We start from the raw sequence: 20,537 nt of genomic DNA on the forward strand, positions 1-20,537 counted from the left end.
ATTTCCCAACGACGTCATCGAGGTTGTTAACTACAACAACCAACGCAACACGATTTTTGAACAAGAGAGAAGGTTCTGATACCGTATTACATTCAGCCTTTACACAACTTCGAACCATGTCGGTAAGTTAAAAAATGCTCGCGGCTTTAGGTTGGGAGTTGCTGTCTATTCGGCTTTAGTGGACTGTCTCTTGGGGCTGTTCTTGGCCTCGCGGGTGCGATATTGGCGGACCCCGGGATGTGGGAGGATCATATATTAATTTACAAAACCCCTATAAATATATCGTGATATCAAGACTCGAGAATATCACATTTAAGATAGCGCTTGACAACTTAAGGTGCACTAAATAGGAGATGAATCAAATTTGCTGACCGTGGTAATTTTTAACTGGACAGACAGAGACCAAGATTACCGCCTGGGCATCGAAAGATGGAGAATTTAGACGTCAGGCTGTGAGTATCAAAATCGATATATATCTTTATAAATTACCTTTAGAATAGCATAAAACTAATAAATAGAATATAGTCATCGTTCCGCGATCAAATCTCGTCCGCTCCTGGTACGCCCGACGAAAATATAACGAGAAAAACAAAATACTAAAAAATCTCTGAATCATCAGATGCACAATTCCCACCAGAGGAAGGGAGATACCATCTCTATGTCAGCTACGCATGTCCCTGGGGTATGCCGGGGTTTTAACTCCAAACTTCGTAATATCTAAATGAAAGAGTCAACTAATATATTATGGTGCAGCAACGAGGACATTGATCGTTCGTCAGCTTAAAGGCCTACAGGATATCATTTCCGTCGTAAGTAATCATGGCTATATAAAATATACTGTAGAGGATTATGGGCTAATAACCTTCAACAGAGTGTCGTTCATTGGCACCTTGGAGAAAGTATGTCATTATATATTAAAACATCTAGAGAATCGAGCGTGATATGCTAACAGAACTACGAATCATTAAGAGGGATGGCGCTTTGCGGAAGTCGATGAGAAAATCCCAGATGCCGGACCAGATGACCTCACAGGTGCGAAGTTTTTGCGAGAGATCTACTTCTCCGTCAACCCAGAATACACCGGGCGTTTCACCGTCCCTGTTCTCTGGGACAAGAAGCTCAAAACCATTGTCAACAACGAAAGCAGTGAGATCATCCGCATGCTCTACACTGAATTCGATGGCCTCGTTGCAAACGAGTACAAGAATCTCAACTTCTATGTACCGGGGTATGCCAAGCAAATTGATGAAATGAACGATTGGATTTATGTATGGCCCTCTTCCTCATCAAGCTTCCAAACTGGCCTGTGGCTTACAGTGTTCTCCTTTTAGGATACTATCAACAACGGTGTTTATAAATCAGGCTTCGCTACTACTCAGGAGGCATATGAGAGGAACGTTGTCAGACTCTTCGAAGCCCTCGACCGTGTAGAAGATACTCTGAAGAGGTCGGATGGGCCCTACCTTCTAGGAAAGACCCTCACAGAAGCGGATATCAGATTATTCCCTACTATAATCCGCTTCGATCCGGTCTACGTCCAGCACTTCAAGTGTAATATCAAGATGATCCGCCACGAGTAAGTATCCCGATCTTGAGTACAATACACGCTCCCTAGTGTTTAGTGTGATACGGAAATCAGAAGGAAGCTGATAATAATTTACGAAATACAGCTACCCGGTAATTCACAAGTGGATGCAGCACCTCTACTGGGACATCCCGGCGTTCAAGGATACTTGCAACTTCGAACATATTAAAAAGCACTACACCAAGAGTCATACCCAAATCAATCCCTTAGTAAGTGAATCTACGTAAATGTTTGAGCTTACTAGATTACAAGGCCGCAGAGCTAACAAAACCTTTTATAGTCAATAACACCAGTCGGTCCCGTTCCAGATATTTTGCCTAAATCAGAATAATTGCGAGATTGCAAGTTAGTTCTCGAGGGGAAATTCGCGTTCTAAAGCCTTTTCAAAGCCAAGGATCGATCCACTTATATGTACATGTTGAAACTTCTCCGGGGTATAATAACTACGAATAGCCTACCCACAAAGTAATACGATGTTAAGTACTGCTAAGTACCAAAATACCGGTGCGGTAGCCCGCGGATTTAGATAAGATGTCATGTTTTGCGTTGTAGACAAGGATCTTGCGGATGCTTGCGCGGTCGACGTCTAGCACCCGGATTCGTTAGGTCATGGCGGGGCTAACTTTCAAACCCCGCTTCAGACCCGCAGGTAATAATAGACTGACATACCTAGCCCGGCGCAGACGACAGTTGTTCACAATATCACCCTACACCTGGCCATCTTACATCATTACTCCAGCTATTAACTGTTCGGCCTGGACACATCCGTTTCTACATTCTATCTATCGCCCTATAAAGGTAGATAGTCTCAACGATGTCTAACTACAATCCCGAGTATCGGCGGGATAATAAAGGACCCGGATCCCCGCCGTACTCTCGGGATAACTCACCCGAACGACAGGCGCATGCCCGCGGAAGAAGCCCTTCTGGTGTAGGTGGTGTTATTTTCATTAACTATTATTCGTATAAATCCATATTCTAAGACCTGCGATATACTAATACCATGCATAAAACACTCAGGCGACACTTCAACTTCCAACCGCGAAGCCAGGCGGCCTAGCCGTCAGTCCTCCTTCGACGAGCCAGGCGGCGTATACTCCATACTATCCTGGAGCCTCGCCAACTACGACTTCCCCAGTAAGCACTAAGGCTAATCCTCCATCGCCAAAGTCTTCTGCTGGGGCGTATAAGGTATCTAAATCACATATCGAATAGTCTAATGTATTAATTTGAAAATTGCTAAATACTCCGAATCATCAAGGCATATCGCCCGCCTGTTCAACAGGCATATTCGACCGATTCTGTGATCCCAAGTCAACCACATGGGCCTTACACGGCTTACCAACCTCCAAAGCCTGTGACAACGACTCAATTACCAACCGTAGCTCCACTGCGTGTGAAGCCACATTCATCACCTGTGATATCGCCTTTGGTCCAACCTGTAAACAATGCAGACCAGAGACCAGTATCACCGCCTGCTCACAGGCTCCCCTCACCATTACCAACAGCACCACGACCAGATCCGGTTGACCATAGGCCATCTACCGCTGACAGTTATACCACCCTTCCTCCTCATGATAACAAGGGGGGAAGTGCGGCTGCATATTACGCCCCGTCAGTAACAGACTCTGTTGTCTCTACTCCAAGTACATATGAACGTCCTGGTACATTTTCTGAGAAACCAGCCACATACTCCCCACCCGTGGCCAGCAGGCCATTTACACCGCAAGGGGGTCCATATCAACAGCAACCTCAGCAGCAGATTCCTTCTTCTTCCTATGGTCCTCCAAAGCCAACTGCCACTCCTCCAGATCGGAACAGAGTATCAAGTTATGGATCACCAACTGCTGCTCCCGCACCAACTCCGCAGAATCTGCCTCCTCCTCCACAGCAGACCAATGTACCCCCAGCTACGGGGTATGCGGACTCAAACTACCACCCTTTTGGTCCACCTCTGCAGCCGCAGCAACCTGCATTCCCTCCTGCGCAGCAACAGGGTTCCTACCCCCCTACGCAACAGCCAGGTAACTACCCTCCTACGCAGCAACCAGGCGCATATCCTCCTACCCAACAACCGGGTACATATCCTCCTACACAACAACAAGGTGGATATCCTCCTACCCAACAGTCGAATCCATACGCTCCGACGCAGCAAGCGGCTGTTCCACCAGTCAGTCTACCTCAAGGGCAGGCATATGCTGTTGAATTGCCAAGTTCGCCAGGTTTACCCAATCACCCGCCTAAACCTTCAAAGCAGCTTTCCTTCACCCTCCCTCCGTCAGACGTTTATGCGGAGCGGATTGCAAATTTTATGAACATGCTCGAGAAAGAGGCTTCTCTATCCCCCACAGCTGCTCCTACTCTCGGTAGACCAGAGCCAGAGGATCTTGAGACCAGGCGATACAAAGTCTTTAGAGATTGGATTGTAAGTGAAGCTAAACTTAGAGGGCCGAAATTTGCTACGGATCTGGCAGATGACCTTGATAGCTTGAGTTTTGGGAACAAGAGGGCCTCGGAACAGTTTACTGCAAAACCTAGAGGTGGTACGGATATATATGGAAGCCCATCGGCTCAGAAGCCAGCTTCACAGCCAGCTTACACCCAGCCTCCTCCTCCTCCAAAGGTTACGATGCTAGACCTGAGTAAATTGCTACAATTAATTTACCCGCCCCCACCTTCTAAAGTCACTGCGGCAGCCAAGCTTGCACCGTTCCAGAAGACATTTGCTACGACGTCTAATTTGGCATTTATTGAGAAGAACCGCCAGGCATTTGTTGCAAACCAGAGTGAAATGGAACGTAAAATCCAAGCGGAGGTTGATGAGGTTCGCCGTCGTCGGGGTAAGCGTAACCCAGTAGACGCCGAGAATGTCGTGCGCGAGATCCGCAAGCGTGAGGGGTTGGATGCCTACGAGCGTTTCGATCGTGATGTTGTTGGGACTACATATGGAGAGCTTATGAAGTCTAGCGAGGTCATTGATACGGTCAAGCAAGGTGTCGAGGACTTTGTCAAAGATAGTGTCAACACTCTCACCACGGTAGAGCTCTTAGAAGTCATCAGCTTCCTAGCTGCTGTTCAGGATCTCTCGACTACAGTTCATAATCATATGGAAAGCCTTTTGACGGAGAGGAGCATGAAGTATATGTACAGCTTAACAGTGCCTCTTTATGAGGCTAATAACGCGGCAGAGGCGAAGAAAATTGAAGCATGGAATCAGAGCGTTGTTGCTAGTCAAGTTGCAGATAATAAAGCTGCTGAAGAGAAACGAGTTGGAAGTTACTCCAAGTTTATCGTTGGGATCTGCGACCAGGTTATCGCTCGGGAAAAGGACAAAACTGTCCGACTAACTGCTGCTTTGACCGAGCTTGTCAGAGCTGTCGACGCTGGTACAAGGGACGGTGGCCGCCTCGAGTTCCTCATCCCACATGGAGAAGACACCAGACCGTTTGATCTTTCTGAGGAAGGAAAGCTCTTGTGGTTACGATCGAAAATCTTGACTGCTGCTCTTGCCATCCAAGCTTCCCTAGACTCTCAAAAGGCTCTTCAAAAGACCAAGGACGTGGCTACGAGGCTCACGATCAAGGCTAGGTATGCAGCACAGGAAGCAGAGGCCGTGAAGCAGAACCCGACAAACCAGCAAAAGAATATCGACGATATCAACAGGCTGAGAGAGTCGCAAGCTAGGGAGATCGAAGCGTTGAACAAGGGCGAAGAACGAGAATCCGAGACTCGGGGGATCGAGAGAGGCAGGTTCGAGGCCACTATCCGACCCGCGACTGATACGCTAAAGAACAAGGCGCTTTCTGTCGGGGGCGAGCGGGCTCAAAGTTGGGCCAAAGAAGGTAACCAGGAGACCCTCCTAGGCTGGGTATAACGATTTTCTTTTGTCATTTTGAACGCTTAGCCATTCTGTTCCGTATCCATGCAACTGGCCATATCCCCTTCGATTTAATTGGGTTTGTACGTGAATTTGATGATATCAGTTTCAGCGTTCCATAAAACCACTGGCAACATTCCTCTCCATTTGTGTTCTCTTTTCAGATTTTTTTTCTGCAGTACTAACTTCTATATCAATCTATTCCAATGGGTAAATTATTCCATATCAGCGAGGTCCCTTGAAGCCCCATCATGGCGCATCTATTCCTGCAATCAATATCGAGCTGCCATGATGCATGATGCACGTTTGTCTCAGCCATCCCGTGAACTCGAGAAATGTACCTGATGATCCCCAGGGTTCGAGAAGCCGAAGACCGATTCGATGCCTCGTTCACTGGAATAAATTTCTAGGACTAGACTCTAGACCCCGCTCGAGCTCCATCCCGTCCCACTGGTCTGCGGATCCAAAGCAACGATATCACCTTGTTTATTATCACGAATCCTATATCTCCAAATTATACCTTGTTGTGGCTAGAAAAAGGTAGCAAACTCTATTTGATATGAGTTCGCAGATGCAAACCCCAGCTAAGGAGGGTGTGGTTTCGTGTACCTGAAAACAAGGACGTGATATCACCCAAAGGAGGTGTTGCCATTGTTGTTGTTTTGTGGCATTTTGGTCTGACAACGCACAATTTCCAACAAGACCCCACACTGACCACGCTAAACAGCGATATCGAGACGATAGCAGAAAAATAGTTTCTTTCATATCTATTAGCTGTTTCACAAATCCGCCCTAGTATTCAATCCAGGTACCAGCTCAGGGCATGCCGTGATTGCTATGTGAGACACTGACTTAAGTGTGACATCGAAGTTGACAAGCAAGGAGTAGGATCCTGTGGATAACCATCGATTCTTAGTCCTTTCTTCGTTCCGGTAACTTGGGAACTCCTTGCGTGGACATGGATACTTGATCCACAAGACCGTAGTAGTCAGGCGGAAAACGCCGTTTTTAGTATTTTACTGTGTAGGTTCGAAGACCTCTTTCGCTTTTCTATCTGTTTCGAGGGAACCGCTAAAGAGTTAAAAAATTTATATGCAACCTGTCAAAATAGATTCACAGACTTAATCTACGAAGCAAGTCATACCGTTATTGAAACAAAGGCCTGCTGATCGATTGAGCAGGAGTCGTGAGAAATATATGACAAAAAGGGCATCAGATATTGAAGTGACGTTTTTAAGTCCAAAGATGTTGTAGTAAGCTGCATGTTTTATTCCGCGATTCAGGTTGGATAGGGTAACAGGGGCGAAAAGACTTTCCCAAGAGACAAACCAGCTATTCTAAACTTTATTGTTGCATATTCGCAGGACTGTACGTAGCTCTGGGATTTCGATGTGATAATGGCCTAGACTATCCCTAGAAGCAGACATGTGCATATGCACCATACACCCAGGAATCGAACGTACCGTGCGCAAGCCACGGAATTGGATAGGGCCTTATTCATGTAGTATGTTCTGTCCTTTGTACAAGATATTTGCCACCAATCGATGCATTAAGTGATGGAGGCGATAAAGATGTGAAGTTGACGAGGGTCAGTATGGCGGGCATCGTATCACTAAATTTAAGCCATGTTTTGGTCACGGAATCGGACGGCTAGAGATCGGAAACTGGCGTGGTTTGGTTAAAATGAGAAGAGTACTCGAGTCGAACTGTGCAGAATGGCGTTCTTGGCAAATCTGGAAGGTGTCGTAGCTTCGATCCAGCAGTAAGAAGTACCGGTGCCGGAATATATGCTAGCCGAGTAAGCACTATTAGCCTAGATCAATCTTGCTCTGCTTGTGTACCCATGAAGACATAGATTTCGGGCGAGAAAGCCCAGCTTGATTCGCCTGGAAAGGATGTCTGAATGTACGACCGTCGTAGTTTTACTAGCTCTAAAAGTCTGTGGCGCCGACAGGAAATTACTTTGATGCAAGTGCGAGGAAACACACCAAAGCTAGACTGAAGGTGTCAGCGCCGTTAGTTAGGTGGAAAACGGCGAATCCAGGTTGCTGATAAGTGTGACCACGGGCAGTTCTTGCAGAGCTTCAGGCCCACCCATCCACCCGATTTCAACTGAAGCCAAGGCGCTCAACCATACCTTCCCACCAGAGCTTTGGGATTGGATTGCGGGATCTCCTTTTGGGATGGGAAAACTTCGGCAAACTAATATTTGGGTACCCCGCTTTGGCTCAAAACCTTCTATTCGAGTTAATACTTTTACGTGAGGTCGCCTCTTGTCTGTGGCGATTATCTCAAGCCCTCTGAGCCATTTCCATGATTATTATCACATTTCACGCGTGGGTGGCTGGATGTTCTCCACTTCTTTGAGCTAACCGAGACTCCACGAAGCGTGCTAAAAAGTACTCTGGACTCTGGCCCGCTTCCTTAGCCCGGCCAGTTACTGGGAAAGAATCCAATTTCTTTGGCATTAATATCCTCGTTTTTACATCCTGCCGCCATTGGAGATTGCTAGCACTGGAGCTAATAGCTAGCATATTGACAGGCCAAGAGAGGAAGCTGGAGTTTTTTTTTTATAGCTACCATAATCATCTATCGTGTGTTCGAGCTCGAAGGAATTGCTACATATTATGCATTCGTTGTTAACCTGCCCGTCTTTTCGATTTGGTGAGAACTGTTCCAAGGATAGCCTAGCCTCCTGGAAGTCCGGGATGGAACCCCTGCCCCGGTCGATTGAGCCTATCGAGGAGCAGGGCCGCACACCACAAGGGCTCACGCGAAGGCTCCTTATTGGCGCCATCAAACGAAGGTCGATGCACAAGCAAAGACCGAATTCACACAACGGCTGCCGCTGCCATCAAAAGATAGAAGCGACCCAGGTGGTCGAAGAGTTCCTGTTCTCATACAGTGCATATCAAAAATATAGTGGTTGGGATATGCTATTAACTCGATCCGCTAGGTAATATATGATCCCATGTTCAATCCAAGTATCCTCTCGAATTCATTGCATTTGTGTCCTGGATCAGATACTCCAAGGCTAGATAATTTAGCTTAGCAGCTAAGGTAAGATTTCAGCTATATCAAATATTTTAACTTTAGATGTACCCTAGGTACCCTGTGAGATGTCTCGGCTGTTCGACGAATCGTAAAGAAATATAGCGAGGGAGGTCATGGTCCCTCGAGCCATGGATCCATGTTCAAGATCTAATTTTCGGACCACCTTGTCGAGATCGTCGGCGGAATAGATAATTTCTACAGTATTGATACATGAGGGGGTACGAGGCTTCATCAAATTTGCAAACTGTATCCACTAAAAAAAAGAAAAGGAACAAGAAAAATACCGCCTTCCAGGTTCTACACAGTCCTAGATTCAAAATTTCAAAGCCACAGTTAACCGTGGCTAACATCATCGCTACGGGTTTTAATAACATCATTGCAATCGACTCCGTTCCGCGAAGGACACCGGAGTTGAACTTTGCCCAAAGATTACGTATGCACTCCTTCTCCAACCTCATATGCATGTATGTATACGCCTAATGTATCAGGATCCGGATGTTTGGAAGGAGAACAAACATGTAACAAAGCTGGCTAGATCGAGATCCTCTAGGTTTTACAAGTCACATTCCTTTCAGCCCCCAGTTTTGAGAATCCTATGCTTCTTGCGCATTGACGATTCGAAGCTTCAGGAAGCCTCCAAATTTTCTGCGCACATCGTGCACTTTACTATTCGCTAGAACTATTGTAACGCTGACAATAGACACCTTCACGAAATAAGGCCCTTAGGACGAACCATACTGGCTATCGCGTTGCGGATCAAACCACGATGGAATTTTAACCGAAAGGTTTTCCTGGTCTGGTGGGGTTTTTCAATACGAAAGGCCACCGACTGCAGTTGAGGGTAATAAAGAAGGGGGTCCGATGAGATGCATTATTTATTTAAGAATCGCCTACAGGCAATACTTACATAAAAATATATTGGAGAACATCGAATAAAGAAAAGGGAATGGATACTCAGTAGTTTCCGCATGTCTGTAGACAGGATGTGTGTGCGTGTGGTAAGATTCTTAGCAAGTATTATACTATTAAAACTAGCTAATACTATGTGACTAGATGTGCATGCACCTTTCATTCGGGGGATGATCCATTTCCTTCACGGTCGGAGTAATAAAGCAAAGACAAGAACGCAGTTATCCAGTATGGAGAATGGGAAGGAAAAAGCAACATTGAGAATTAATGCACTACACCGTAAACGACCGTGGTATTCTTTCTATGGAGAAACAGCAAAGACAACCCGGGATAAAGCAAAAGATAAGAGAGAGCACTGATATAGAGGGGAAAAAAAGAAAACCATTGACCAAAAGTGAGATTGCCACGCCGCTAACGTAAAAGACACCCAAGTTCGAACTCCATTGAATAGGAAACCGCACGTTTCGTGCCAGAGATTTCGTTCCCGACCCGGTTGCAACAAAAATATAGACAATTGATGCGTAAGTGTTAAGAAAAATATACATAGAAGGGATTTGTTCAGGTAAACTGGGGGGGACATTAGCCATTAGAATATGAGGGGCATGAGTGAACAGGAAGGAAAAAATACATATACCCGCATCAAAAATTCAAAGAAAAAGGAAGGTGCATCGATGCACCATGTTGAAAGGAAACTAAAGCGGATCATTATGGAAGAGGAAGTGAAAAGAACCGACCAACCGAAACCGAACTCCAAAACAATATACACTTACACCTTGATATGCAGAACAAGGAAATTTTAAACATGCCTACCAAGAGGGAAATATATGAGGATGGGTCTTAGTAGAGAAGAAATTGGTGGCCCTGGTCACCGTATTTCCTAGCGAAAGATACCCAGCTCTCTTCAACACCAGCTTCACTCCAGTACGCATCAAGGAAAGCAAGGGCGGCGAGGCAGTTGCTGAAACCTGTCACAGCCATAGCCTCTTTCATTCTCCATTGCACATATTGTTGAGTGTTGACGTCGCCGACGCTCTCAGTTCCGAGAATAAAAAGAGGATAAACTAGGTCAACTGCGAATCGCTTTTGGTCCTTAATTGAGTGAAGGGATCTATAGAGCTCTTGCTTGGATGTCGTTATTAAGGGATTTGTTGATGGGAAGTTGTAAAGGGATCTCCAAGCGTAGAGGAGACCTGAATGATGATAGACATTGATCAAATGATTGAAGTCATCCTTCTGTTCAACTGTCAAAACCGAAGCAAAGGCGGTAGAGGCTCTGGCAGTTCGCTGTCTTGCACTCTCGAAACGAGTTTGTATAGCCTCCGGTGGAGGAATCGATGGTGGTGTCCTTTCTGGGTTGGAAAGCTGTCGTTCCCAGCGTGTAATCTGATGCATGACCTTGAGAAAGTCTTCAAAAAGCTCTTCCCTGCCGGATGTTGGAGTGTTTATTGGCATCTCGAAATCCTTCGCATCATCGTTAGAGAATGTAGTGGTGGATGCGAGCACGTCAATGACAAAGAACTGCGAGAGCAAGAAGCTACTGGTTTGGTCGTCTTCTGAAGCAATCTGAGTCGCACCTCCCCGGAGCTTGATCATTGTCCTAGCGGCATCCAAATGTGTCCTCCAGGCGTTTGTTTGGCTGCCAATCATCTCGAAGTTTGTGAGCATGATTATAGCTGCCAAAGTCGCATCGGAATCCATTTTGTCCCTGATTTGGTAAGTTGGGTCGGGGCTTTGGTAACCAAGGGTCTGTGTTTCAATCTTAAGGCGGTTGGTTATCAGAGCTAAAGAGGAATCTCGATATCTTGTAGCTGCGGATGAGTATGCTGGGTAGTTTCCACTGTTCTGTGCGGATAGATGGTTGGCCGACACCGCCAATAGTGCCAGAAGCAGAGTTGGTGATTGCATGGCAAGTGGGATCATGATTTTTCTCCAAGGATTGCTGGGTGTATCGATCCATACCATCATTGCCGCTAATGTCTGATCATAATGGGCAATGAGTTCTCGCACGGAGTTGTTTTGGAGAATGGTTGGGAGTTGGGAGTTGAGATCGTAGCTAAAATCGAAATCCGGTAGTGGAGGAGTGTATTCCATGCTGTATACTGAACTGGGGGGTGAAGGGACCATTGTCGGCTTGCTATCGTAGTAGTCGAGTCCACTGGTGGCTGTAGCAGCGGTATTCAACCCCCCTTCGTTCTGCACTAGCCAGCCGTCCCACCCCCCAGTAGTGTCAACCGAGCCCCCACAGCAGCCGCCACCCAAATGACCATCTTCCTCCTCGAAATCGGCATCAGCATCCGGCTGGTTTAATAAATCAACTCTTACAATGTTGACATTAGAAAATGTAGGTTGTTGTTTGAGTTGTGCCGGAGCATGTTGTTTAAAGGATGGTTCCTGTTTATGTGCCTTCGACCTGGGAGATGTGGTTGCTGACTTTGGAGGAGTGGCCAATGAAATATTGGAATTTTCTTTGGACATTCTGGCGATGGCATGTTCTGGATTTCTAATGGGATATGACTTGCCGGCAAGCTTTCCTCTGCTGGCAACTCCCTGGCCCCATTTGAGGACGAGGCCATATCCAGGGCACTCGAGATTCCTTCCTCGGCACTTACCACATGTAGGTAGAGCCCGGTCACATCTGATGACAGGAAGTAGTTGTGTTAGTATTAGGATCGAATTGAAAAAAAAAGTAGATACGGTTACCGACTTAATACGTCTTCTATTGCAAACCTTGCAATCCTGCGTTGCCCTTGGGGTATTGTCGTCGACCTTGATTCTTGAGTTTCCACCGCGAGGCATCTTGATAGGCTTAGGCGGTGTCTGGACAGCTAGCATTCTATAGCTGAGTAGTAGATAAGGATAGGATGGCTCAGGCCGTTTGGAATCCTTGTTTCCGTAGGCACTGGTAGTATTTTATATTGAGGAAGGTAGAAATTTTTAATTAAGATGTAAGTAGTCGATTGAAGTACAGGTTATAGAGGTAGATAAAAGGCTCAAAAAAGGAACGTCAGCCTCTTTACTAGTGCTTCTGCACAATGCAATGGAACCGACAGTTGAATATGTCAGAAGAAGAAGGAAGAGGATAACAATGAGCTTTAGTATATGCGCAATGATCCTGATTTGTTCAAGCCAGTGAAGCTGCTTGGAGAAAATGAGGTTAGAGGATGGGACATGAAGATGTTATAAATAAAAGAGCGTCTGAACTAGCTTGGTCTCGCTCGCACACAGAACAGAGCAATTTAACGAACACGCCCAGCCCAGGGACGAACCAACGGTCAGCCATGTCGAGCAAGCGGTTAGCCCGCCAGCGGCGTGATGTGGGGTGAAGAAGAGGGTTCGAGGACTAGTCCGACTTCTGGTGCCGCAGAGATACTGCACCGTTCATTGCTTCTTTCTCGGGCTTGGCGTGAGGGAGCCGGGCTGTCTGAGGTCCTGTACATGCCACACACACCTCGCATCCAGAGACATCCCTCGCATCTACCATCCCCCAACCCGTGCAGCCCTCCTCGGAGGGTACATGTATGTATGTACATATGTTATAGAGTACTCGAGTCTCAAAAGCAACCAAACAGTGCGCCTTCATCACAAAAAGCACTTCTTTCCGTTTTTTTTTTAGGTCATGGCCCCCTGGACATTTGCCCATCCTCTGCGCTATTTGCGCGAGGTTTGTCGTAATTCAGGGCTTCAAGGGGGATTCGAAATCACGCTCTTGAATCGTGAGGCAGAAGCAAACACTGGGCTGCACGTCGTGTCCGGGGGATCTATCTTTTCTTCTTCTGTCATTGCCCGAGCCGAATTAATGTCTTTCGTCCTGGGCGGTCCCGAGTGCAAGACAAATGGCAAAAGAAACCTGCCTCTGCGCGATGCTCTTGTATGTCTGCCACACCCATCATAAAAGTCCCATGCCGAAATTGATTGAGATCATCTTCCCAAACAGGTAAATGTTGAAAGATTACTTGCTCTTCTGCATTTTCTAATTAAAAAAAAAAAAAAAAAAAATATAGCTTTGTTTCTGTGGCCGTGCTCGTTTTAGTATCACTTCGATACTATAATACACCCCTATCACTATCGAAAGAGAAATCATAATATGAATCTGCTAGTATATCTTATCTGAACATTTTGATCAAAATAAAACCCTCACGATCTGAGCCCGATCAAAATTTGGGAAAACTATACATAGTACGGAGCAGAGATAGGAAAACATGCCGGATGGAATGACGACTTGCGTAGTATACTTCACTGATCAATGCACACTCATGGTGATAGTAACCCTTGGACTTTGCAAGGTTCACTAGCGAGGCCAAGACAACCTCTCCCACTACTGCGTACACTTCATGATGACATTTCACTCACAGCCCCTCCTAGCTTCTCTGATTTAGTGCGGTCGCTTTTTTTTTCACATTAATTCTCGCCAACCGACTCGAAAAATGGGAGCGGAGCTGCAGCCGAAGGTTTAGAGCCGTCTCGAGAGGGAAATCTGCAAGCAAATGCCCCGCAGGTGTCGAATCCCAGGCTAACGGTTAGGTTGGATCGTTGGATCCTACAGCTACGATTTCCACAAAGTTCCAAAGCGTAGAATAGTTCGAGTTTATTTTTTTAAATTTTTTAAATTTTTTAAATTTTTTCATATTTTCTTTCCTGGAGCCCATGATGAAACGTAGAAAACCGTGAGGCTCTTTTCCAAACATTGGCGAGGTCTTATGCAGGTATTTAGTGCCAGGTAGCAAGCCCATCAGAAGAGCTTAAAAACTTTTGATCATAAAAAAAGTTTCTCATGAAAATCTCATCACGACGAACTATCCAAACCATGGATAAGGAACGAGCTCAGATAGCATTGATAGCCTACTCGGGACCCTTGGCATGTAAACATCCACGTGAATCTCATATGCCGTGCCCTGCCGTTCCTCTGAATATTATGTTATACATAAAAAGTTTAATTGCAGATGGAGACGGAAAAATATGTACAAGCTAGTGACACCACGACAAGTCAGGAACTAAAAACTATTAGGTCGGAATCTTATTGTACCGTACTGTACATACATATGCCTTTGGACTTTCGCCTACAGACAGCTAACGTCGACCGGCTCCACCCAATAAGGTCCCATGGTGTGCAGTGAACCAGATATGCAGTCTTCGAAGCGGTCGATGCTATAGCTGCACACATCAGAGGTGTTTGAGGATCTGATTCATTAAACGAACGATGTAATGCAAGGCTCTTTAAGTCCTGTAAATCACAAGTCCTGCTTAACCCCACCATCCAGGGAGATAGGCAATTCCAAAACCACATAGTATACTGTGGCAAAGATGGCAAAGATAGCAACTAGATTGTCCCATGGCCCGCAAAGATCTAGGTATTGACATATCTTTTTGAAGGGATGAACAGTTACAGTGACCGTAAGTTTAGGGTAGCACTACCTTGTCGGCGTCGCACATTACTTTTGAGCTTCAAAAACTATCTCACGATGTCCATGTGAGGAAATAAACTTTTGGATTATGAAATATTTGAAACAGTAAGAGCCCTTTACTAGCTGAGTTCTTGAATTGTCATTAAATGCAGCGTGTCTAAGATAAAGTTTTCCCAAGGCTTGTCTGCTGGCAGAATTCCGACACTACCCGCAGGGTCCTTTTTCTTCCCTAGCACATGGAATGCATATTGTGCGAGGGATGGAAAACCATGGTCTTCTTCGGCAGTATCGAGCCAGGCCGAAAATTTCAAAACCAAGATTTCAAAATTTTTATGAGATGTTATATAAACTAAGCTACTCGAGTTAACTAGTTTATTTCATGAATTCATCGATTTGCGTTGCTTTGCATGGCAGGAAATACAGCGCAGTTTGTTGCATAAATGGGTTGTGTGGCTATCATAGAAATTCATGGTATTGTTCTGAATTCATGAAGCACATCACCAGTTGGCGAGCTTTGCTAAAATAATGCTGATTGAAGATCGGGTTTCTTTGAGACCACAGAGTAGCCACCCGGGATCAATCACGTCGGGACCAACAGGGATACCGAATACCTGGGGCATCACGCACCAGTATTTGTGGGGGTCAACGCGCACTCGCCATAAAAATGGCTGGTAGAAGAAGCAAAATGAGGCACAGAAGGGTCCCCTGTCGGCCCCATACTGGTCACCGAAATTGGCAGCTTGAGCGAGAAATATCGGATAGTTTACTAAATTGATTTGGGGCTAATTTTGCACTCCGGATCTTTGCGATTGCGCTGGTACCACGGCATGCGGCTTTTATTGAAACTGCTATTAACAATCGGATAGGTATCTAGAATTCTCTCCATAAACGTCAGATAATATCTAAATAGCTATAATTTACATCGCGATCTAGATATTTCGTCTTTGGTGGCTCCAGTGCCTACTGAGAATTTGATCTATAATCAAGGCGAAGATGATAGTGGTGGATTCTGGAGTTTCAACGAGAAGACGCCTCGTCCTGTACCTGCATCTGCAGGAGACGAATTTCATGCAGCAGTAGAAGATAAAACCAGTTTGTTAACGCTTCTGGTATCTACTTTGGATGATCGGTCGTTTCACATCTGGTGGGTTGATTCCTATGTATAAGCTATGTCAAGGGCTCTTGGCACCATACTGACGATGATATCGCCGGTTTCTCACTTCCACATTCACCAGTACCCGGGTCTCCCAAGGGGCAATTTCATGCAATCTTATCTATGCATATGTATGGATCCCTTGAAATTATGGATACTGCACCTGACCATCAAAGCGATTCCAAGCTCGGGATGTCGTCAACGTGACTCCACCACATGCATAGACAACTCCTACTTCGCAAGATTCACTGGTCCCATCTAGATGAAACCTGGCAATGGTATAGAGTTCGGCTTGCATAGACCTCAGGAACTTGGACTCACGCCCAGAAATTTTGTATTTCGGTACCTGCAGTAGCGTCAATTTCTTGTGGATACCGTTATATTTACTAAGTGTGAGAGTACCGTTTTGCCAGCGCCCCGATAATTGCCCCGCTTTACATTTGAGTCTCACCTCATCGCATGTAAACTCCGTCTTTTTTATTTATTTTATTTTTCACACATTTTCTCAAAGCTGCCCCTGTGTGTAGACCCTGTTGATGCAGTTGATTGGATCTAAAGCCGTTCGGAACCGGCGATATTAGAATCTTCGACCCGATCCTTTTTAGCACCGTAGCCTTTAAAATAGCAGTTTGTTGTAAATTGAATTATGCACAGGTAAAAATGTCGCCAGCACAGCCTCAGAGTCGTCACACGACATGGGGATCTCCACCTTGCTATAGGCTTATTAATGCTGCTGTACAACCGTTCCTCTTCTGCAAGGTAGGCCGCCAAGGAGGGAAGGATCAAGGTCCAAACGTACATGAACATGATAAAAGCAGACAATGATTTTTGGCATGATATTCCCCCCGCACTAGCTAGACGTAGTCTTAAGCCCAGAGAAAAGCTCAGATGACACTGATAGTGTGCAAGATTGGGAAGGTCGATAACCGCGACACACGCAGAGATCCCTGCATTGAAGGTGCATAAGACGGCAACAGTTGGCGACCTTTACATCCCGCTCATGTTACATTCTCAGCTACCGGAGCACTACCGAATTCACTGTATTGGTGGCAATCTGCGACCCGTCAGTAACTCGGCGGCATTCTCTGCTTAACTAGTGGGCTTACCAGAGGGGTAGCCGAAGAAGATACAACCCCGGTACTTCCGATGTCTATCTCGAACGTTACAGAAGGAAGCATGCAAATAACTAGCCCCAAACATAGTCTTAGCTTAATGAATAAAATCGATGTCAGGTTATAGCAGCATTGATCCACCAAAATAACTTGGGAATCCTAATTTTGTACCAAGGTAATGCTCATCCCGGCCGAAAGACCCTAGACGGGTACAGCCCATGGATTGCAATGCTTCATCTGAACGGATATTAATTATGTACTGCTAAAACGAAATTGGTACAATTGTGGATACAGACTAGGAGCGTGCACCATAGTCATTGGTAATAGAATGTAGGATTTAGTAGCCCTGACTCGAGCCGCTTATGCATATGCCTCTCCCGTCGAAGGCGGCAAAGTCTCCACAGCCCAACCTCTATTTCCCGAAATTACGGTGCAGAATTGTAGAAAATGGGTCCACAGTGTATTTCTAGAGCTATTTGCTTTGACACGACGAACCGGGCGATGCATGTTGCAGGATCTCATGTTTCGCCCTCTTGATGGCGCAATGGCATGACGAGATATCGCCGTAATAAGAATGATAAAGTGCCAAATTGATTGGGACGAAGCTTGGATAGCTGAGCAAACACACTAACCAGCTGGTAGTCATGTCCGTTAAGCGAGTATTGGAGTGATCGTAAATATGGCATAGCATGGTCTCGTAAACTAGTATCTGGTATAGTCTGTTTCGAAATTGAAACTGAATGTTTGTTGCATATTGTTGTGTTGCCACGGTTTTTACTAAAACGTATATTTCGGATGTGCGCTGGGGTCTCATAAACATGGTATTCACAAGTAACATCATGGTATCAAAACGCCTAATATGATGATTCTAAAACAACACCATTATATTAAACATCTGTGATTGATACAGCAAGCCTCCCTTGCCATAGGTAGCTATTTTAGCCAGGCCCCGCCTAAAGCATCTAGAATCAAAACTCGGAATAATTAACCAGACACGCACAGAACCTCAAAAGTTTAAAGAAGATTCACGCGTATTGAAACACTCACAAAAGACAGCAAACATTCTCGGGATGATAGTTTAATATATATGGTGTTGTTTAAATCGAGATCTAGCTGTGTGGTGGATTCTCCGAGTCATGTAATGTACATCTACTCACAGCAGAATCTATAGCTATGGAATCCCGGAACCCCCTTTTATTTTTATTTTATTATTTTTATTTTTATTTTTATTTTATTATTTTTATTTTTATTTTATTATTTTTATTTTTATTTTATTATTTTTATTTTTATTTTATTATTTTTATTTTTATTTTTATTTTTATCTTTATTTTGTTTTATTTTGTTTTATTTTATTTTATTTTATTTTATTTTGGAGCGACTGGTGATTTGATATGAAAATTCGTGGTGCGATATATGTTATAAGCATGTTGCATGCCCGTTGTCCGTTCCGGCCGAAAGGATTTCGATACTACGCAGCGGCCACAATAGTCGATCTAGTATATTAATTATGATATATCACATATCTGCAGCATATCTCGTACGTAGCATTTTGATGAAAGCCCGAACATCGCTAATATCAAATCTTCACAATCCTGCTTGACATTCTGGGAGCTAGTGTTTCGCTAGGTTGTGGGGTTGGCATATCAGGAAAGGTTCAGGTACCGTTTGAAAGAAAGAGAGTTTTCCGCCCAATTGTAATCTCAGAAGTTGACAGTTGGGAAGATTTAATTTCGTCTTGGGGAGTTGGAAATACTTGGAAAGAGGTTCCTCCATTTACCATACTAATCAGGAAACATTCGAGAAGAAGCACCGGCTTCCACAGAATCTGATACAGGACCCCTGCAGCCATCACACCAGTGGGTTTGTTTATCACCTTGGCTTGTTGGCGACATTTGATTAACCCCAAGCGAATCTGCAAGGTACGCGATGAATTGACCCTGGCGAATTATTAACGCTCAGGGCCTCGCTTCAGCCTTCTTTTGGGCAAGCCGCACTTGTGAGGCCCGTGGAGCGGTGCTTGATGCATGTAGCCCGGGATGCAGTAGCGTCCCGAAAAGAAAGGTCACCTGGATCACGACATCCCTGCACCCATCCCAAACCAAGTTTCCTGCACATAACGGATCCATAACTATTCCATTACTGGCAGTTCTAACCGGGTTATCAACTGGAACTGTCAGACTCTGGCCAATTACGGTGCATCGCTGGACTGGTAACCGAGAGCGGGGTCCTCCCGCATGTCCCCGAGTCACGAAATGCTGGCTGATAGGAAAACATTGTGTGTCTGATCTGGTGAACGATTGGATGATTTATGATAAAGCTTGATGTGGTAATGGTAATAAGTTTCGACGTTATTACCGTTACCGTGGCCAATTTCTTCCCTTTTAGCCGTTCTTTGGTGGTCGCCTTTCATAAAACCATTAAGGTGCTGCTGACTAGGTTAGTACGCTCGGTAGATCTGGCTCAGGAAGTCGGCGTTCTGATGAGACTGCGGCATTGCTTCATGTACAGGATGTTTTATTTCATTTGTTCCTATCCAGATAGTTATCGATAGATCTTTTAGTTCCCTATCAGTTAATTATCATTACTCGAATTTAGTTCCGAACCGATATCAAGGGGTGCTGATGAACACCAGCTGCATTGCACACGAAACACCAGCTTGGCGGAATCGGTTAGTCATTGCTTCGTTTCTTTACCGCTTTTCTCCCAAGGCACCAGAATAGCTAGGCCTACAGCGCTGGCTTCGCATATTGTCGCCACAAGGGAAATTCTTACACAATAGAGGCTATTTTTCCCATTCTTACATCCAGGGAACCATCGTTTCGTTGCGCCTTAGCTGCTCCTAGGCAGATCATCGCTCTTTTGTTCGCTTCGTAACCTGGTTGACAAGGGTTCTCACCAGAATTGAATCGGATTTACGATATCGCATGAACAGATTTGACAATCCTTGGCTATTCCTCGCAACATGCCACTGAAACATAAACGAACTGTATACAAGGGTACTGACGGCATATGCCAACGGTGATTTATGTGTCAACGAATGAGTGCCTGGTAAGTCGAGAAGAATAAAAATAAGCATGGCTTGCAGATGGCTCGAAGTGGTAATAGTTTTCGTGGTCGCCTTACCCCACCATTTTGTGCCCATTCCCATGCTTCTCGAGTCCAAAAGATCAATGTTTGAGCTGATCTTTTCTTAGATCTATCCCAGTCGAGTTGAAATCCGAACACGACTGCTAGGTTATATGTGGTTCCATTATAGCTATAGCAAATCGAATGAATGGCTCGGACGGAAGAAGGGAAGGTAAGACATTCTGTCTCAATTCTAAACGAGACAGTGAGACATGCTTCTCGGTTCCTTGGCACCGTCCCCACCCTGACGGGAACTGGTTTTTGTAACTCGTGATGGGACGTGCGGCGACGTCATTTACAATAGATATCTGTGGCCCTG

At 45.3% G+C, this 20,537-nt stretch overlaps 3 protein-coding genes across 3 annotated transcripts; 2 read left to right on the forward strand and 1 right to left on the reverse strand.

Moving 5' to 3' along the window:
- Nucleotides 1-116: 116 nt before the first annotated feature.
- DFL_004928 (uncharacterized protein) lies at nucleotides 117-1,916 on the forward strand (the record flags this gene model as incomplete). Its single annotated transcript, XM_067634107.1, has 10 exons — nucleotides 117-122; nucleotides 396-452; nucleotides 526-559; nucleotides 620-682; nucleotides 754-809; nucleotides 872-899; nucleotides 970-1,268; nucleotides 1,332-1,576; nucleotides 1,671-1,794; nucleotides 1,866-1,916. The coding sequence occupies 10 exons, from the start codon at nucleotides 117-119 to the stop codon at nucleotides 1,914-1,916; spliced, it is 963 nt and encodes a 320-aa protein (XP_067492209.1).
- Nucleotides 1,917-2,399: 483 nt separating this feature from the next.
- On the forward strand, nucleotides 2,400-5,459 carry DFL_004929 (uncharacterized protein; the record flags this gene model as incomplete). Its single annotated transcript, XM_067634108.1, has 3 exons — nucleotides 2,400-2,516; nucleotides 2,606-2,776; nucleotides 2,847-5,459. The coding sequence occupies 3 exons, from the start codon at nucleotides 2,400-2,402 to the stop codon at nucleotides 5,457-5,459; spliced, it is 2,901 nt and encodes a 966-aa protein (XP_067492210.1).
- A 4,803-nt stretch (nucleotides 5,460-10,262) lies between these two features.
- DFL_004930 (uncharacterized protein) lies at nucleotides 10,263-12,221 on the reverse strand (the record flags this gene model as incomplete). The annotated part of the gene is made up of 2 exons (XM_067634110.1): nucleotides 10,263-12,060; nucleotides 12,130-12,221. 2 exons carry the CDS (start codon nucleotides 12,219-12,221, stop codon nucleotides 10,263-10,265), a joined length of 1,890 nt encoding a protein of 629 aa, XP_067492211.1.
- Nucleotides 12,222-20,537: the final 8,316 nt, after the last annotated feature.

This window comes from Arthrobotrys flagrans, assembly GCF_004000055.1.
Source record: "Arthrobotrys flagrans strain CBS H-5679 chromosome Unknown unitig_0, whole genome shotgun sequence".
In the NCBI taxonomy this organism is placed as follows: Eukaryota; Fungi; Ascomycota; class Orbiliomycetes; order Orbiliales; family Orbiliaceae; genus Arthrobotrys; species Arthrobotrys flagrans.